The sequence below is a fragment of the Acanthaster planci genome, linkage group LG11 (genome assembly GCF_054643075.1).
Source record: "Acanthaster planci isolate LZ-2023a linkage group LG11, COTS_SCS, whole genome shotgun sequence".
NCBI lineage: Eukaryota > Metazoa > Echinodermata > Asteroidea > Valvatida > Acanthasteridae > Acanthaster > Acanthaster planci.
Window position 1 is genome coordinate 4,936,252 of NC_141787.1, and position 20,848 is coordinate 4,957,099.

The 20,848-nt window shown below is 40.2% G+C and overlaps 1 protein-coding gene across 2 annotated transcripts in view; it reads left to right on the forward strand.

Annotated features, from left to right (window-relative positions):
- The window catches only part of LOC110981577 (uncharacterized), a 50,861-nt gene extending 30,733 nt beyond the window's left edge, over positions 1-20,128 (forward strand). For both annotated transcript variants that reach the window (XM_087143053.1, XM_087143054.1), the window contains exons 33-46: positions 984-1,201; positions 1,916-2,073; positions 2,574-2,647; positions 3,905-4,147; positions 5,389-5,560; positions 7,056-7,144; positions 7,552-7,635; positions 7,870-8,010; positions 9,095-9,283; positions 11,519-11,644; positions 12,312-12,503; positions 13,025-13,132; positions 14,715-14,820; positions 15,503-20,128. In XM_087143053.1, coding sequence (XP_086999179.1) covers positions 984-1,201; positions 1,916-2,073; positions 2,574-2,647; positions 3,905-4,147; positions 5,389-5,560; positions 7,056-7,144; positions 7,552-7,635; positions 7,870-8,010; positions 9,095-9,283; positions 11,519-11,644; positions 12,312-12,503; positions 13,025-13,132; positions 14,715-14,820; positions 15,503-15,606 — 2,004 coding nt within the window. In that variant the 3' untranslated portion in view covers positions 15,607-20,128. The remainder of the gene's footprint in view (positions 1-983; positions 1,202-1,915; positions 2,074-2,573; positions 2,648-3,904; positions 4,148-5,388; positions 5,561-7,055; positions 7,145-7,551; positions 7,636-7,869; positions 8,011-9,094; positions 9,284-11,518; positions 11,645-12,311; positions 12,504-13,024; positions 13,133-14,714; positions 14,821-15,502) is intronic.
- Positions 20,129-20,848: the final 720 nt, after the last annotated feature.

Consider the following 20,848-nt stretch of genomic DNA (forward strand, 5'->3'; position numbering starts at 1 on the left):
TACTGGTAACACAACTCTCATAGACAGGTGATAAAAAAAAATGTGTCAAATGCACGTACAGTACGCATCAAGCTGAAGAATGTGGGTGTGAGCGTGGTGCCACCTCAGATGGAGAGAAACCTTGGCATTGTGGGAGGGGCTGTAGTGGCCTGCTCACAAGAGTAGATTTTCCTGACACGGTATGCGTGTTCCAGTTCACATGCATTAAAGTCAAACCCTGTGTGTGGTTGGAATCCTCAAAAAAAAATCCTCACAAAGTGGGCTCTTATCTTATTAAGAGGATACCGTAGCATGCAGTAATTTTAAAGGTAGTTTGAAGTTGGTACATGTAATCCACTCGTACTAAATGCCCCAAACCGTGGTATACTGTTTCAAAACAAGGCTGGATTATCTCCACTATTGAGAGTGAAAAAATGTCGGTAATCACAGCAGCCTGGTCTTTTGTTACGAGTACGGTCTTTTGTTACAAGGCCCAGTTCCCTTTGTCCGATTTCTGAGACCGCGGCCATGCGTATAAAGAGTACGTCTCCGGTACCGGCAACCCCAGCAGCAAGTGGTTAAGAGCCCAAACTGAAGTCAACTCTATTTATCGAAGACCCCACTCCAAGCTGGTTTTATGAACATTATCCTCAAAAGTGTTCCAGCACACTCATAAATACCCCTTTTTTGTCAAAAAAGTTAAGAACTGACGAATCCCCAGTGATGGTTGATCTGTCATTTTATATTAAGTTTTGTTAAACACCCCTTCTGGTTATGTCAGTGGTATCTGCCTTGCATACGTAATGCCGGACCCTCTCCTTATATGGACCTGTCCTTATATGGAGACTGGAATACATTGCACGTATCGCACAATATGGTGCAGAACGCAGTAGCACTTAACAGTGTTTTACTAGCAGTTTAAACCATCCACATAGCAGGCTTTCAGCAACAGCAATTGTCAACCTGTCCAAGGTGTTTATGGATTGTAACTATTGTATCTCTAGGAGAAGGCTGAGTTGGAAACGCTGCAGGTGTCTTGCCAGGAGAAGCGAGCAGAGTTGGAGCGAACCAGCAAGCAGCTGAGCCTACAGCGATCAGAGAAGGAACGTCTGACCACGGAGCTATCAGCCATGGAGGCTAGGGCAGTCACCCTGCATAGAGAGGAAGAAGGCTTAGAGGAACAGTGTAGACAGTGGGATAGCAAGGTGGCTCAGCTTACAAGGTCAGTCTGATTGAAATCACAGTGCTGTGCCTCTGTCTTGAATACAATATTTAATGATCATATGACCAAGTGATTAAAATGCATATTACTCTTATTCGCATAAAAACCACGTCGGGATGTAGACCCTGTCATACTTTATTCCAAAACTTTGTTCCCTAACAAGATGGCTATTGCCTTTGAATCCTGAGTGCTTTCTGCATTATGAAAATCGTGTGTCCAAGTTCAGCCTATGGATTGTGTTTGAATCATACCACTGACCATGTGGAGTTTATTTTTCTTTCACCATCCAATTGCATAGGCTTTACCCAAGCTAATTTGCAGGGGTTTTCGTTCTGAAAACATATTTCCTTTTCTATCTTCTTTCACCAAATGAAGGAGAACAGTACAAATGCACTGTTCACAGTGCCAAAGATAAAGAGGGAACCAGACTATACAAATATTGACTGCTTTGAGTGATTTAGTAAAACTCATCTCCGGAGGTGATCCATGAATGTGTTTCACTGAGGCAAAGCTGGACGAAATAGAATCTTCTGAGGATCACTGAGGGGGGGCTGTCAGGGTAATGTCCAGTGAAACATCACTGGATTTGTCCATTTCAGATGTGACCAAATATAGCTACAGTGGGACTAAACTGACATCTCTGCATGTCTGCAAAGTTCAAAGCTGTACCAAGTTTCAAGGATTATTATTCCAAACATATTTCCACACCCACAGGCAGCACATGGATCTGCTTGCTTCCAGGAAAACCGAGGAAGCCAAACTAGAAGACATACTGCAGGATTTGACCACTGGACAAGAGAAGCTGGACAGGGTTAACAGCAAGAGGGAGCTACTCACCAACCAGTTCCAATCCTATAAACAACAAGTCAAAGGTCAGCTGAACTTAGTAATGTGATATAATCACCAGTTATTTGTTATCAGTTCAGAATTTAGTCATGAAAGTAACGGATAACTTTTGGCGGAATGTTTTGAGCCAAGAAACACAGACAGTTGCCGTATCAAGATTTTCTTATGGATTTGTGAAAACTTTGTATCATACGAGATTACTGGCTTATGATAGTTTGCCGACTGATAAGGTCAAAGAAACAATGTGTGCCATTTGAATAAGTGAACCATTGTAATAAATGCGAGATTTTTGACTACAGTGGACAGCAAACTGTCATCTTTTTGTTTGCATAATGTTTAAAGCTAATATGTGTAAGTTCAAAATGACACACAAATTGGAAAAGGGCCGGACTATTTGCCAACGAACATCTTTTACATCACCAATGTAAATATACTTACCATTGATCAGAACAGCTTAAGCCAAAGATGCAACTAACCATAACCTTTTTAGATCTGGTAAACCTAAGTAATTTATTTACTTAATCAGAGACTGGCAAGGAATTGAGGTTAGCAAGAGAGGAACTCCAGAAAGTTCAAGATGAAAAGCATCATATACAGCAGGTAACTATGCAAGTAGAGTCATATACAGCAGGTAACTATGCAAGTAGAGTCATATACAGCAGGTAACTATGCAAGTAGAGTCATTGACCACAGGTACCATCTGATTGTACAAAGCAGGGAATTGCTTTGTCTTGGTACTTTGTATAGGTTGTGACATCATGAGCGTATTGACATGCAGTGTGGGCCTTTGTAAGATGTCTCGGGAGGGGAGGACCATGGGTTTACAGTATTCTGCTTTATCTTTTATTGTCAAATCTACTCATTACCAAGGCATAAAGATTATCAAAACATCCAACAATTCAGCATAAATACTCAAACCCTGATGCAGTTCACTATCTCTTACTACCTGCCGGTTCCATATCAATGAATTAGCGAGTGCCTCTTTTATTTGGAGCTGCAAGCTACTGTTACCACGTGCATGTACCAGGTACACTTGACAGGTTTTTTGAAAGTACAAAAGCTACAAATGATGGCTTTAGAAAATGCTCTATACAGCCATAATGATGTACTCAAAAGGTTAAGATTTTACCCAGAAACCAAGGGCTGAGAGGTGAAGACTACGCCTGGGCCAAGCACTGTCACACAGTTCTTCACAGGAAATGGCAGACTGCTACAATAAACACAAAGCTCTGGTTCTTGTGTTAACAGGAGAAAATATTGGTGAATTCTGAAATAATGCTGGTGCTTCTGATTTAAAGAAAAAAACTTCAATATACTCTCAAACTTTGAGCAATTTGTAAGAGATCTTGGCGCATATGTCAAAGAATATATTGATTTGGAACTTGACAAGATTCTTTTCTAATTTTATGCCAGACTGAGAATGGAACACATCCATTTGTACACAGAGACAATATTCGGGTATTGTGTGAAAACAGTTGTGCACATTTCACACTCAGTCTGTCTTCCAATGAAAATGCTCTTAGTGTAGCACTCATAAATATTCATTATTTGCATAACGTCCAAAGGATAAAAATAGCCTGGATTGGGTTCCATGCACAGAAACCTTTCCCAAAGTCTCTGGGGAACCAGCTTTCTACATAAGATTAAATTTCAAATAAAGGTGCAGAGATCTCACGAGGCATCATACATAAAGTACTATAGAAATATTAGTTATTTATTTCATCATTTCTGATTTCCTTCACCTTGCCATCTACATTCCTGTCTTCAGAGCTGTTTCCAAAGACCCTGTTGCAATTCTCTCAAGAATAAATAGAGCAAAAAATAGATTTGTCTTTTTCTGTACCTTGGACATGACAGGAACTCCAAGAACATGAACGTCAGAAATCTGAGGCCAGAGCTGATTTAGCCCGGTTACATTCCTCCGTCGAGAAAACCCAGCAGACTCTGCTCCAACTCGCAGACGAGCATAAGACAAAGCAGGAAGCCCTGCAGCGGTTGAAGAGAGCAGTGGTTGAGCGCCACCAAGAGGTTGAGAGTGGCCAGCATCACGTGGAGAGAGTGCAAGCTGATGTGGAACAAGAGGAGAACAGATTATCAAGAGTAAGATTGATTTCCAATAGTGGTTGCTAGCACAGTCATCCTGTTGTTTCTCTGTTATGTTACAGTTGCTGTTCATTCAACCGCTCAACTCTGCATAATGTTTTTAATACACGGAGATCGTCTTTGTCAGTTGCATGGGGGGATGTTTATATAACACATCATTGCAGTTCTCTATGCAAGATGATGGATATAATCATTCCTACACTTGAGTGATGTCCGTAGTACTTGGCCATACACATTGACTGGAATTAGTCTGAGTGGGCTGAGTTTGTGTGCAGACCTCAGGCAGACATGTGCCACACGTGGTGTAGTAAGTATCAGTCCATGACATCATCTTGGAGTGTGATGATTCGGCCAAAAATGTCCCACAACTCTCAGACAGATGACCACCAAGGGTCAGCATTAGCAAAGTCCAAGGACTGTGGTTGGGTATCTTGTCATTTTAAACTGGATGTATTTGGGGCTGGAAATGTCACCATGCCTTGGACAAGTTCCTTGTGCAATATTATTGTCCACAAGTGGTCAATGCCTCAGTGAAAATGTATTCTGGCATTGTGCATAAGGTATCTGCCCCCTGCATGAACAAGAGATGGATGCCTTTACGTAGCAATAACTTTCCTTTTGTGGGGTAAAAGGCTTGTGTCTGCAGGCTCATGTATATTTAGTGCTGGATAGAATGAACAATTCCAACCAGTGTCTGTTGGAGTGTAGGATTTTCATGTGTTTATTTGTCCAGACAATGCACTAGCTGTAGAGTAAGTTAACTGACACATTGAGGTTGTTGTGAACAAAGGCTTGTCAGAGATTCTGTGATAACTTGGAGGCATATTCATAGTCAGACTGGTCTGAAAGGTTTCAAAATCTCAGGGTTGATTGTCTTGAGAAGAGATATTAAAAGTTCTCACCTCACACGAGCAAATACTGTGCCATCCATGGAGATGAGTGTTGTCTCCAAGTCCGTCACAAGCCCTTTCACGAGTCCCCTCACTAGTCCTTTCACAAGTCCCGTCATACGTCCAGTTATAAGTCCCTTCACAAGGCCAGTCCTAAGTAACAGGGTGAACAATGACAATAGAATGTCTTTGTCACAGCTCATTTAAATAGCTTGTGAATTAGCTTAAGACCGAATGACTTGTGATGGTCTCAAATGCAACACTGGCAAAAGGTTCTTTCAGTTATAACAGAAAGGATGTAAAGTGATGAATTTTGGTGGTTTGAACAACACATTTGACTTTTCACAGCTGATTGGTGGATTGACTGTTGAAGCTGAGCATCTTCGCTCTGATATCACCACAAAGAGGCAAGAATTGGAGGAAGCAAGGCGACGGTTGATGGAGGTGCAAACACAGACTGAGCAGCAACAACAGAATAGAAGGACTGTCAACGAACAGCAAGCACACATCACACAGCTTGGTAGGTATAAAAACAAAGCATCAAAGTACCCAAAGTACTGTGGGACCACACTGTTTTCCCGGAGATCAGCCAACATTGCAGTATGAGTCAAGTGTGTACCACGCATACAGTCTATTCACCATGCAGCTGCTGGTTCAATGGGGCCTGCTGCTGGACAAAGCCCTCCATTCAGGGCATACCACAGCCCAGCAGTCATGGTCAAAATAATCCCATTGTGAAGGGGTTAACTGAGACTTTGGGGCATATTATCACGTTAAAGAAGTGTGAATTACCTCATCAAGTGTCATAACGGGTCCCACTTGTGCCATGTATAGCTGTCCTCATTGCACCAATCCATCATTGGGTGCTAGTGCCATTTGTTTTCATTCTTCTGCCATTTAGAAGCCTTCGAAAGCTTACCTACCAACTAAATGCTGGGCGTGGTGACAATGTACGTCTGTCACAATGGCAGATGTACATCACGTCACTTGGATCAGTGAGAGTGACCCATGCTTCCAACAGGCTCAATTATCATGTTATATGGTTGTTGTTAGGTTGTAGATCCTTGCTGCAACTCACGAGGCTGAGACATATGTTAAAGAGGAGAAATAGTAGATTGGGTTTTCAGTCCCTACCTGATTCTGGGGTTTTCCTCCCACCTCTAAAACTGTAACTGCTTCTTATTGTCTCCTCTATACGGGTTGCTTCAGGCTTGTAAGCTACAGTGGCAAAGGCACTTTTGAGGAATCCGGGGTGTCATTACCAGAAATGATTAATAGTAATGATAATATTTCCAAATAGGTCCCTTTGGAGAAATCTTGTGGTAATGTTTTCAACATTAGGGAGACATCGGTCATTAGGGAGACATTTCAATGTCACAGAAAATAATAGTACACAGTAATAATAGTACATCCTGTGACTGGTGCCTCGACCCTCCCACTGCAACAACTTGGAGGAAGAAAGGTCATATCCAAATTTCTTGGCTATGGCTTCACCTAGCACATTAATGGAAGTTGTTGGTTAATGGCTTCATGAGTGTAATCAGCAGCCGTAGCCAAGTAAATTGAGACACAGTGCAAAGACAGGCTGTGGCAAAGTTCATCATGGAGATGGAACTTGACATAAAAGCCATAGACAGAGCAGCACCCGTAGCAACAGTCAACAAGGTTGATTCTGTTAACAGTTGTACTGAGATTGGGCAGAAGCAGATGCTGACAGATTAAAGACCAGAAAAGACACCTGTTCAACTAAGTTAGTAGTTGATATTCTGTAAAACAGAAGCTGTAATGATGTCTGATGTGTAGATATTTCTGAAATATTGAGCCCATCCCACAAACTCTGCTGTTCTCTCCAAAGTCAGACCTTTAGGGCTGAGATTGCCTTAGGCCTAATTAATGGTTTATATGTACCATGGCTGTTTCAGATTGTGTTTGTCAGCAAACTTTGAGAAGGGTTGTAACAGAGTGTTTCTCGATAATCGAATAATCTTCCTTTTGACACTTTCATTTTTTGTCAGAGAGTGATATAAAAGAGCGGCTGGAGGAGAAGACCAAGCTTGCCGAAGCTCTCAACTTCTCACATACTGAGATAAATTCTCTCAGAAAGGTAGGTTTTGCAAAGAACTCAAAGAACAACTTTTAACTCAAGTCAAAAGGGGGTTCAATCTTGAATCAGTTCAATATGGTAAAAAGAATTTTGGTTGCATTCGCCGGGATGCATAAAAAGCATGCCACTTGCTTCCCCATCCATGTATTTCTGTTCGTGATGCAATCAACAAAATTAGACAATTCTCAGACAATTTATTTTGAAAACATCCCAAACAAAAGTACAATAAACGTTAAGTGTTTTGATTTCCATAACTTTTGAACCAGTGGTGATATCAACATGGAGTTTCCCACATCATTGAAGTTGGCATTGCAATCTTTTCAATTGCAAAAGCTATGAATTGGTCCAGGTTGATAAAAGGGCCATTTTGCTTGAATGTGTCATATTTTTCTTTGTGAACATTATAGGATAAAGAGTCCTTGGAGAAACGTTTGTCTGAGATCATGTCAGAGCTTGATGAGACCAGAGACAGACTACATCATGCCAAGCAGGTTAGCACCAGACTATTCACTCAATGTTGTCACCAGTTTGGAGAAGTCAGGAAGCTGGATTTTTAACAACTCATATGCCTTCATTAAAGTACTCAGAAAATTTGATACATTTACAAGGCTTCTGTGACTTTTGAAATTCATTTTGTGATTGTATTTATAGGTGGTTGGTCAGATTTGCTTGACTTGTCTTGCTATTAATCACTCTAGCATCAATATTTATTCCAAATTCTGTAGAAGTTCAAAGACAGGCAAATGGAATTTGAGCGAGAGGTAGAAGAGGCCAACATGGCTGCCAGTGAGCACTGCTCACAAGCAGATAGGCTCAGTCTGAGACTCAAGGATGTCACTCAGCAGTACATACAGCTCCAGTCGCAGGTCAGTGAGGAACTGTCAGCCATCTTGGTCTGGTACCCTATAAGGGTATACTAATGATCATTAGTATACAAATAATGAATGTTTATGAATGCAGAGATAAGAACACTTCCATGAGATGACCGATAAAATGTTCCATTCCATGAAGCAAAAGCAAGTGAAATGGAACATTCAATCTATCACTGAATGAAACTTCTTTCCATTGCATTAATATAAAAGATTTACACTTTACTGAAATGATTAAATCCTCTTTTTTGTACAAGTCACAGTTTTCCTGTCTAAGTCCGGCATAAAATGGCAACCCAAATCAATTCATGCTTCATTAGACACACCTGGGTGTCGTGCAGGTTGCTGTGATCATTTGACCACATACTTCATGTTGTCAGTATCAGCATCATTTGTGAGTTCAGAAATGTCTTCATCATTTAAAAGACAAACAGGTACTTTGTGCTTATTGCTATATTAGCCACCAGCCATTTTGAATAAAAAGCTGTGTTACAGCACTGAACTGTGCATAGCACTAAGTGTGCATTTTTCATTGTGACAAAAATGAGCTCGGTCATGGAATCTGACTGGACTGTTGTTGCAGAGGGCAAGTGGCCCAAATAATTCATGTCACATGATCTGCAGTTCCCCAAACAGATGACAGGGATTTAGTCAGGTGGTGAATGCAAATAAGCAACTGTGTTTTTTCCTTTTGCAAATGGTCTTTGAAAGTGAGTGTACCCCTTTGGTGTTCCAGTAATACATGAGCGCTTCAGCTTTTCGTATAGAACTCATATCTGTTGGAGTTATGCTAACCAAATTTGTCTAATCTGCAATTTTTGATTCAATAAGAATATGGAAATTAAATTTCCTTATAAAATAGACTGTACAAATGGTATTCAAGTATATAAAATTTGTTTATGTCACTTTTCCTCTGTTGGAATATGTTAATTAGGGAACATTATCTGCCCTTTTGTATCATGCATGTGCTGGAGATATTTATGAAACATATCAACAGAAGAAAATTAATTTGATTGAATCAAGGCCACAAATTTGAACCAGCAAGCATTGTTTACATGTTCCGAGTTTGTTTACATGACAGAGTTCCAGGGAGCTTGAGGAAGAGCGTAGGGCAAAGGCAGAAGCCCTTGAGAAGCTGAGAGAGTTGTCACATCGAGAGGAAACGGCTAGTGTGGACGGAACATCTGATCTGGACGAACTTGAAGATCTACAGCAACAAAAGCTGGATTTAACAAAACATCTGGTTGAATTGCAGTCCAACATACAACAGGTAAAAGCTATGTGAGAATCTGATAATGACAGCCTTGAAGTGTCGTCATGTGCATGGGGGGCATTCCATAAATTAGGAGTCCTATTTTTTTCGTGTACCTGTCACATCCGATTTGTGATTTTGTAAGTTCAGAACACTTTCTCTAATTTCTAAGAGTGATGGATGAATGCAGATTACCTGCCAAACAAATAAGAATAGTTTGAAATCAAAATCCGTGTAAAATTACACAGATCAGGTGTAACAAGGACACAAAAATGTTGCCGACCCCGAATTTATAGAGTGACCCATGTAACTTATTTATCCTGGGTTGAGTGGTTAGTGCTTCACTCTGTCTTCCCATAAGATATCAATTCTGAACTGGCAGAAATTTCAGTTTCTGCAGGTAAGAGGCAAGCTTGCAAGGAGGGTTTGGGGGCCGTCCAAAGGTTTTAATATTTTCACAGTCGCACAAAGCAGACGAAGGGGGTTGTGGGTCGTAGGCCATGTACGACATTTGGGGTTTTGTATTGTTGATTTTTCAGTAGTATTCTCATTTATATGTAAACTGTGAAAAATCAAGGAAAAAAAAACAAGCATTACATGTAATCATCAGCTGGTACCGATGGAGGGTAAATCCGCAAGATTCCCATGCATCGTGCATGATATGTACATGTACTTTCCATGTTCTGTAGGCCTACCAGCCATGGCGCGGCCTGGCCCGGTACACACAGCATTGATATGATGTGTACATGCGAACAATGTATCAGTGCACAGGCCTCATGTGTAATACTATCCTGGAACCATACGATCGTTGTGCTGTGATTGGCTACTTTTGAAATATCAAAATCCAAATTGTCAGTGGGACTCCTTTCAGCCCTGCCTACGTCAGGGGAAGTAGTGACTAACAATCTCCACTATAATGCGTGGTAGCATTCATTTCACCATAAATTTGCAGCTTGAAGTAAGGTCTGTAAACTTTCCTTTTCTCTGATAGAGGGCTTTGATTCATGACAGTGCAGGGCAAAGTTGTATAGTCATGCATTATCACAGTTTCACATGCTGTACGTGCATCGTTTTGTATGAGATTTCAAATAATGTTTGGATATAAACTGAGCAAAATGTCGGTACAACACAAGTGTATAAGTTGTCCAAAGAAGCTCTGACTTGGATTCAAACTTTGACAAGACCGATCCTCATCTTACAAATCCGAGGAAATGAAAGTGGATGGAATACACTGTAGACAGGCAGGTGACTCAAATAAAAAAATCCAAAAGCCTGGATGTGCATTCTGTGATGTGCATTCTTTGTAACAAAGAATTCAAATTTTGAAAATGTGGTCGAATCAGGTGGGAAAAGGTACAACTCTCTCCACAAACCTTGATAATGGATTTTTTATGTGATTATTTTTATGCTTGAAGAAGCATTGACCCAATCCAGAGTTGGTCAAACCGATCATGGAGGAATATGCAAATTTTTTGAAAAATGTGATTTTTTTCAATTAAAAAAATACAACTTTTGGATTTTCAGTAAACAGTTTTGTGATTTCAGAGGTTGGCTGGTCTGAAAACGTTTGTGAAGCCCAGCCTAGCTATGAGCGCGAACAAACAGCGCAATAGGCCAGCAGTACAGTACCTGTATTAAATAACCTTTGACATCATGGTGCATCGTTCCCGATGCAGTGTCCATTTTTATCCACATAATTTTATCCCAGTACTGTGGACGTGCACGAGATCATCATTGATGACAAAAACATTTCTTTTTCAATAATGTCTCTAAACAGTGTTTTTCATATTGAACCTTTTTATTTTTAAAAATGAACGTTTTCATAAAAGCATCTGTGTGCCAAATAATGGGGACTGTCCAACAATGTAGTGCCTGCGGGAGTTTGTTGATATTTGAGGATGATGACAGAAAGTTGTTGAGAATTGAATACTAATTGGGGGAGGGAGGGGTGCCTTGAAAAGTAGTACTCTGTGTACTACTGTGAAAATGCTGAGAACATTGGACAGCCCCTTGCTCTTCAGAAATTCCATCACTAAGGAAAGCCCTAGACTTTAAACACAGACAGTGCCTTCAAAGAATCTAATCCCTGATTGGTTGCTATGCATGTTGGGTTTTTCCTGACCTGTGTTCTGATTGGCCACAAGCTCAAGTGCATGTGCATACAGAATGCAGTGCCTTTTCACATGCAGGAGGACATTTGAATGATATTGGCTTGTAGAGTGTTTGCTTGACTGTCTCATGGTTTGGCTACAGGCGAGACTGGATGCCTCCCTGATACGTGATGGTGACTTCCTTCATGACATGAGCTCTGCTGAAGAGAGTCGATGGAGGCAAGACAAGGAGAAAGCCAAGATGCAGGAGGAGCAAGACAGACTCAAGGTAGATACCATTCTCGTGTCGCTGTTCCAGGGGTGGCTATCTAATCCCAGGTGTTACCTCTGCTCTGAGCAGGAACAAGACAAGGTGTTTTTTTTTAACAGAGAATCGCCGGCCCTTTGAAAGGAACTCACTGCATGCATGCACACAGCTCTGCGCGCACTTGGTGTGTGACAAACTGAGCACGGGTAAACAATTTCTTCACAAGTAAGCCAGGCATGTGCAAGAGCCCTAGTTGAAACATTTCCCACCAGTCTGTCTCTTCTTTACCAGTGAGGGCGCTCTTCAACTTCACATATGAAGGGAGTGGTTCATCCTTGTTTCATAGCAAAGTTATCCACCCAATACATGTGCACAAAGAGTAGAACTTCTCTGACTTTTTCAGTCCGAAAATGTTGCCCTGGAATTTGGTTTTTGGAGCCATTTATTTTGAAAATAACATGACAGAACCTTTTAATACAAACTGGTTGGCATTTGTCCAGTAAATCTGTTTTTGGTTTGAAGAAATGATGTAATTTTTAATTTCAGAAAGGGATTTTCAGGTCTCCACATTTCAGACATGAATTAACATTGAATAATGTCTCAGTATTGATGTCATATTTAAATATTGGACAGATTTTCTGAAATGAAGTTGGTTTGACACTGAATGAAATCCTGTCATCATCCACAGCTTCAAATCCGGCAGCGTGTCTCTCGCCAGGCTGAAATGTTGGACAGTGTGAAGGAGAGAACAAACTCCACCTTGCACAGTCTGAAGCGAAAGCTGGATAACCTAGAAGGCCTGGTCAGCAGCAACTCAGCTACGGCTAGATCAATGGCTTCAACACAATCCAGTGTGGACGGCGACAACTCCCTCAATGAGGTATGACAATTTCATTTTCAGGTAAATTTCATTTTCAGTTTTCCTTTTCATTTTGTGAAAATTTCATTTTAAGGAAAAAAATAATTCACTATGTATCATTTGCAAATGAATCACACGTAATGTTTCTTAAGCTTGATTCCCACTTGGTGTACCGGTGCACTTATCAAAGAACTTAATCTAGATGCTCTATCTTTCAATATATTGACAATTCCGTTGACAAATCCTTTTTATCCCTATTTGAAACATCTTTTAATGCTCTATAATTTATAGTATTTCCAGTGACTTTGAAATTATGTTCCTGTCACGAGTCACTTCTGCTGTTCAATCCATCAACTTTCCTCATTTATTTAACATTTAATTGATTGAACAAGCTTTTGTATTTGGTCCACGTGAACAATCCACACAAAGTAACTAAAACGAGATGCTGTTTTGAAAGATATGATGCCACAAAATACTCCCGCGGCCAATGAAAGAATTTATGCTTTGTGATTTCATTTTTGTGTGTAATTATTTGTTGGCAGCTTGGTGTGGGTAATTCTGACCGATATCCTCAGCATGACACGTCTCCTATCAGGATAACATCAGGCAAGCACAGACCACTCAAAGGAATATTAAAAACCACACAAGAGGTTGGTGTCTGGCATTGCTTTGTGAAAGATTTCTGTTCAGTCGCAATCTGGAGTTGAAGATTGCATCCAGAACTAACAAATTAGAAACATGGCAATTTTGGATACAACTAAGTTTTAGAATTGGTGATTTTTCAGTCATACCATGATGCAGTGCTCTCAGGGAATTTCCAAAATTTTATTAAAATCTCCAAATCAATTTCCCAGAAATTGATCAGCTTTGAACAATATGTTTTGACATCCTGTCTGAAAATTTTGTTTAAAGAGCACATCTAAGGAAAACATGTTCTCTCTGATTTTATCTGTTCAAATAAATGTGGAAGCATCCGAATGGAACGCAGCGTCATTTGTCTTCAGAGCTCCACTTTAACAAGCTAAAAAGGCTTTTTTCTGTTTATGCCAAGATGCGAATTCTGAATGTAGATTGCATCATCGAGGAGAAAACAGAAAACGATGGTAACCGTCGCCCTGTGTTCGTAGTGGATAAACCCTTGTGCATTCCAGAAAATGCATGAACAGAAAAAAAAAAGCCCATTTTAGCTTGTTATAGTTGAGCTCTGAAGACAAGTGACACTGCGTTCAATTTGGATGCTTCCATATTTATTTGAGCAGATAAAATCAGAGAAAACATATCTCACTTAGAGTTGCTCTAATGCTACTGCAAATAAAGTTCTTGAGTGTAGTCATGCATAAGACAACTTTCATTACAGTTTGTAACTGTAACTAAACGGCCTGGGTGTTTGGAATGCCTGTGCATACAATGCACTTCAATTCATTCTTTAATTCTTGGGATGAAAAGGGAAAATTGTTTAACCAGCCCTATGAGGATTTTTTCAATTAAATAAAAACTGTGTATGAAATTCACATGCAAGCGTTTGTGGTTTCTACTTAACCACTTCATGCCGGGGCAATTTTCATGTTGTTGATGATGCTGGGCCGGCATGACTATCATTTTTTCCGTTTTCAAAATCCTTCAAAAATTCATCATTTCATTTAATGGTCATTTATAGCCGCACGAAGTAATCTTTAGGCACTACTCTAAGTTGACAGGTGACCTTCATTGACGCCTAAGTATTTCAGCCAGGCCTGCAGCCTTGTAAACAGAGCCCAGATTGTGCGGTGTTGTATAACTGTCTTTTGTTCACGAACCTGGCTCAGTGCACTGCTGACCTCTTTTCAATAGGGGCCAGATTAGCGTGCAGCGGTGCTGTGTGGCTTATCGCTGCGGTAGTGGAGCGCTTTTGTCCCTGTGGTAATCCGCTCGCTCTCAATGCCTCAAACTGTGGTATACTGGTTCAAAACAAGGCTGGATTATCTCCAATATTGAGAGTGAAAAATGTCGGTAATGCTCAGCAGCTTGGTCTTTTGTTCCGAGTACGGTCTTTTGTTACAGGGCCCTGTTTCCTTTGTCCAAGTTCAGTGACCCCGGCCACGCATATAAACCATACATCTCCGATTCCGGAGTCCCCGGCAGAAAGTGGTTAAAATATTTCTAAATGCGTGTAAATGTGTCAGAAATGTAAATTTCATTCTGTCTGGTATGGTACAAGTTGAGTTCACAGGGACATTCTGTGATCATTTTTAGATAGACCAACCACCCCCTGCAGCAGTCCCCTCACGTACCTACTCAAGCCAGCGCCATCGACGAACCTCTCCCTCAAGACCAGTCCAACAAAAGCAACGACAAACAGGTATTGACTCTCATTTTGAATCACAAGAGCCAAGAGTTTTCTTATGGAGGGTTTGCATGTCTGCCATCTTACTGGCCAGTGCTTTTGTTCCACATGGTATGCACAAAGGAGGTTCCGTGGGGAACAAAAGAACTGCCATGCAAGATGGCTACCACACAAAGCCTTCATTAAATTTTTTTTGGTGAAATGAGCATATGAAAAGTGTGATGGTGTTAAAAAAAAAATGTAGAACTGCATAATTGGTAACTTTTCAAAGAAAACTGGACGTGGCAAGTTCTTTGTGATGGCACTTTTGGTAATTCTCATTTGAAATGCGATCTGTGAAAACCCTTTACATGGTGAACTTTGTCATTTGGGTGCATATAAACTCCCAATTAATATGGACACGCTCTTGTTTTCAGATATATTCCATTTATGATTCTGTATTGTCTTCAACTTGAATCTAGGTTGTCTAGAATCATGAACAGTTTTGAAAATAGGACATGTCCAGATCAATTTGAAGTTGATATATACCAAAATGGCCAAGCTCACAATGTGAAAGGTTTTCACAGATTACATCACATTTCTGATGCGAGCACGCCACACGCTGCCCTCAAGAGTCTGTTTCATAGATCCCATTACAGAGCTGATGTTCAGTGTCCCACCCTAATAGTCTTTGCTTTTGTTGTACATCCACATACAGCTGGTGATTCGGGCCGAGGCAGACTTGAGGACTTCATGAATTCCATCCAGCGCTTGAAGGAGGAGAAACTAGCCCAGATAGAACATTCATCATATCACTCCTGATGGTCTGACAGAGGCTGTTGTTGGCCTGGTGCCTGTATTGATTTCTGTTGTTGAACAAAAGATGCTTTCTGGTAGAAGTCATTGAAGTGACCAGTAACCAAACTGTGTGCACTATTTTAGTACATAAGGCAAGTTTGAGTAGCGACAGTTTGTCAACCACAGGTTGATTGCTGTCTGGTACCCAGTTTATATGTCATGCATAGGTTACCAGTCAAAATTTGTCATTAGTTGGGAATTTGTCTTGGATTGAACTTGCCCATATATTGCAGAATTTTAACATCGCCCCACTGCCACTTCGCCTTATCCCCCCATCACCACTTAGCCCCAGTGTAAACTTTTAACATCTATGAGTTTAGTTTTAACCTACTGATGAAGGTTGCAACATTGACAGTTTATCTGCCCAGCCAAAGTAAAGCTTCAAATTCATTCAATTTGCCAGGGAAAATGTTACAGTAAACATGATCCATTGTCAAATCCGACATGGAGTCACGTCACACAGCCAGGCAGTGGGCCTATATAAATGCACTAAACTCCTAGGTGCCACAAGGAGTGAAGTTATGCTGAAGTTGTAATTGCATGTGCCTAGTTTTACGAAAATATCATTATTGAAACTTTAGGGTTGTTGTGATTCTTGACTATATCAGGTGAATATAATTGCTAAAGGAGAATGAAAAGTAGAGATATGCATTTTTGTCTTTAAAAGTTCAAGTTTGTTTGGAAATGGGTTCTCAAAAGAAGGCCTTGAGGCTCAAATGAAAGGATTAAAATGGAAGAGAAAATGTAAATGTAGCCTAGGCCTGTGGGGGATCCATGGAAAACTACAGGAGAAACTTTGATGACAGTTTTAAGAAATGATACTGTTTCTTTCATTATTCCAATTTTATTATCAAATCATTGTCACCTGGTGTCAGTCCACGCTACAAGAAAAGTGCCTTGTTTGTGCCAAAGTTTCCGAACACGTTCAAGCACGGCTGGGGGCGAAGTGGCGGCAAGGCGATGTGGGGATGGGGCCGAGTGGGGATGGAGCAAAATGGCAATGGGGTGAAGTGGTAAGGGGCAAAGGGGCAAAGTGGAAACAGGGCAAAGTGACCGACACACCCTTATAGACAAATGTAGATATGTAAGCACTCTAACTGGAAGCCTCAGTTATGGTGGAAGCATTGTTTCTAGGTTTATGCAAAATAATGGACCAGTGAAGATTTTTCTGAACAATACATTGCTAATACATTGCTTCTGCCATGTCTGGGGGCCTTCTCAAAGTACAGTTACCATATGCCTGGATTTGCCTTTGAGCTCTGTATATATGTGAAGAGGTGACGCATTGTTCTATGGTAACGATGTCCATTTAGGGCCACACACAATGTTGATACCCAGGCTAGCTTCACATATGTTGTTTGGAAATTTCTAACCGAATATAGCGACAGAAACTTGTTCCCATAACAACTGTTATTCAACATGTGTATTCCCCAAAGCTACAGTGCCAGTACATATGCCCTGGTTGGCCCCACATTGAGGGGGACAATGTCTGTAGTGGGAAATCAAGGACCTGTTTGGTTGTGAGTCCAAAAATTTGTCCCGTAATAAATTTGCTTCCAAAGGAACTATCACTTAACATGTGTGATACCCACAACTATGGTGCTAGTGGGGGTTATGCAGGTTTGTGTATCTTTGGTTTGGAGCATATCAGTTTCAATGGGGGTCTGTATGGTCTTCACATAGGTGGCGGCTACTCAGTGGATATGGTCATCTGTTAAATCTGTCCCTTCTTGGCAAGTGGGATTTGCAGAATGGAGACTATTTGACCCTTGGTCTTTACCATGTTGTGTATAGTAAGCTTTTTATGATAACAAAAGATTTTTTGTGATGGGTTTTGTACACTGTTAATACATTTGCTCTTGTCAAGGCACAACTGTGCTTAATGTTACATTCAAGTGACTTCTCACACTTCCCTTAAATGTGTGTTTGAGTACAAGTTGCTTTCTTCAGTTTGAATTCAAGTTACAAACTTGATCACCGCATGAGCTTTTGGTTTGGTGAGAGCACCATGAGTAAACCAAGATCATTCATTCATGACCAATATTGCACATGCCTGGTTTAAACCAATGACAACGTCAAGGGTAAGCATTTGGGCCGTAATCAGATGCACTCACGGGAAGAAAAGTCTAGTTCCAAGACTTAACCACTTCCTGCCAGGCTACCCGTTTTCATGTACATAGGCTTTATTTGCAGAGCCAGGGAGCCCGGAACTGAGACAGAAGAACGTGCTCAGCACAAAAGATTGAGCTGCTGGGCATTACAAACATTTTTTGCGCTCTCAATAGTGGAGATAATCCAGCCTTGTTTTGAAACAGTATACCACAGTTTGAGGCATTTAGAGTGAGTAGATTACCACCGGGGACAAAAGCACTCCACCGCAGCGATGAGCCACACAGCACCGCTGCACGCTAATCTGGCCCCTATTGAAAAGAGGTCAGCAGTGCACTGTGCCAGTTTGGGGAACAAAAGAATCTTACGTAACACTGCACAATCTGGGCTCTTTTTCCAAGGCTGCAGGCCTGGCTGAAATATTCAGGAGTCAATGAAGGTCACCTGTCAGCTTTAGAGTAGTACCCAAAGAGTCCTTCATGTGGGTATAAACGGCCATTGAATGAAATGCTGAATTTCTGAAGAATTTTGAAAACGGAAAATCTTGAAAAGGACCTGGCAATCTTGTCTTGCTCAAGAAAAATCCACCCGGCAGCAAGAGGTTAGAGCATGTCTAAAAAGTTGTGCATTGCATAGTCTGACCGTGTAGCCGCTTCCCAGTGACGTTGTAAAGTCATGAACCAGTTTGCAGCTTCCTTTGCACGTAAACCTAATTCTTTGCAATGTTTGTGTTCAAAATTCTGTATTTGGAGTCAAGACTTTTAGTCCGGTCCACATAGACATTTGTTACTAAATTTATACTGTTGCTTTTGGAGAAGGGTTCGGCTGTACAGGAGGTATGTAAAGATCTCATGAATTCCAAGCTTAAAAACCGTCCAGATCTGTTTTTAAAAAAATCTTTTTAAAGGCATATTCTAAACAAGATGTCAGAGTTTTGGTTGTACAGAAAGAAACATCTTGAGAGTAAATCTGAACAAAATTTGAATTTATTTAAGTCACCTAGATTTCTGTAGTCATGCAGTCTCCAGAATTTACATGTAAACTAAAAAGATCAAAACTTTTGCCAGTTTTATAACACCAAGTCCCATGTGTACAGTATTGCTTTTTGCAATTTTATTTTCAAAATTTTAAAGCATGATGAACATATATATTTTTTCAAAAGAAGCGTTCACAAGTAATTACATTTTTAGCACAAAATCCTCATTAATGGGAGAAATTTTCAAAATGTTAGCCTCACAATGAAATCTTTCAAAATCCAGGGTTGCCATCTTTCATATGTTTTCCTCCCGCTAAAGCTTCCATTCTCTGTTCAAAAAGAAAAAACACTTATGCAAATACATCTGGAGCCTTGTGAGTACAATCGTTTTTCTCCAAAATTCCAACTTGGAAATGTTTGTTCAAAGCAGTGGAAGGACTGCCTAGTCCTCATGCAAGAGAATAATTTTCTTAAATGCCAGTTTCTTTACAAAAACTATATATGATACTCTACCTGTCCACTTGAAATTGCTTAACGACTTACCGAACAGTGTTAACATTTTAGATACCTTGTACTGTAAACTTTGTAAATTAAATTTTTTGTAGCAAAACTTGATCAGTGTAGTTAATGTACATGCCAAAAATGAATCCTGTGGATACATTTTTGGTTTTTGCCTGTGATATTTAATTCTGCTGTATTATGGATCCAGGATCAGTTAGAAGCGATGTTGACTGCTGTAATGTGGGACATGGTGTTTTTAAACTCAGAGGGACACATGGCACCTGAGGGTTTAAAAAAAACTGTCAATAGGGCTCATCCATTTTATTTTCATCATTTTCGTGAGTATACCAAATATGGGGGGGGGTTTAACAACCAGTGAATGTTTTTCACCCAGGGCTCATTCTTTTTCCGTTTAAGTCTTTTTCAGGAGGGGGTCACAGAAAAGAGTATTTTTTCTTTTTGTTTTGTACACTCGCCAAGATGAGAGAAATGGATGACCCTTTACTTTGTCAGAAACACAGAATTTAGTCAACATTGGTAACCTTTCTTTTTTTAATTTTTTTTTAATTTCAGTTTCAGTGATTAAATTACAATATTATCAACTTAAAATTTATGAAGAAAACATAGAGACTACCAATCAAATTGAAAATAAAAATCTGTAAAACTGAAACAGTTCATGTGATTGAACAAGAAGATAATCAAACCAAATTGAACAAGTTAATATAAGAACCATCCATTGGATGGCTGATGGAATAAGGGACCGCAAAACCACCATTATTTCTGAGTTCCAATATTAGATTTTTAATCGATTGTCTTGAAAAATCATTAATTTAATTAATGTAATTAATTTCATTGAAGAAATTCAGAATGTGGTCAAATAACAATTTGGTACCAATATAAGTTCCACCTCACTAACTTATTGGCATAATTCTGCAGGATTCTGCAAGACTACAAGAGACTTTACACAATTCAGTGCACGGAGGTTACCTACGTGCAGTGGCTCATTCTAATATTTCCAACATTACGAAGACCTCAACTTAAGGCTCATTCTTGATCAAAAAGCAGGCGCGCATGTCATTGTGTTCATTGCCTGGCACTCATCAGTAATCATTGCTCAGCACCCTTCTATTGATTGGATGCATACAGGAACTACTGAACTAACTTGCATGCTGAGAGTGCTTTCTGACATTTGAGTGAAATCTATTCCATCCGTCCTTGTTACTTTCATATTGTCATGGAGCAAGAAGTGAATGAATGATATTTCTGGAGTATAGACGGAATCACGTCCCAGAGATAATGTGTGTCGATGGAAATCAAGTGGATATTGGAGCACATGGAAGTAGAGATTCCAACTCCACTATCCTCTCCGCAATCCAACTCCTTTTTGTCCTTACATAATGCTGTCAGCATCATGTAAGGACAAAAATCAATGCATGTAGAGAGATCCACATTGCTCCATTTAATTGAGGAGAAGGTACTTGAAGTGCATAATACCTTCACATTTGACAATGCAGCTGATAGAGACAACTTGATGTACTCTGAAAAAGTAAAAAGTGTACGGATAAGAATCACTCCAAATTGATTTACTGGAGTACATGTAGGTTGAAGCAGATGAACAGT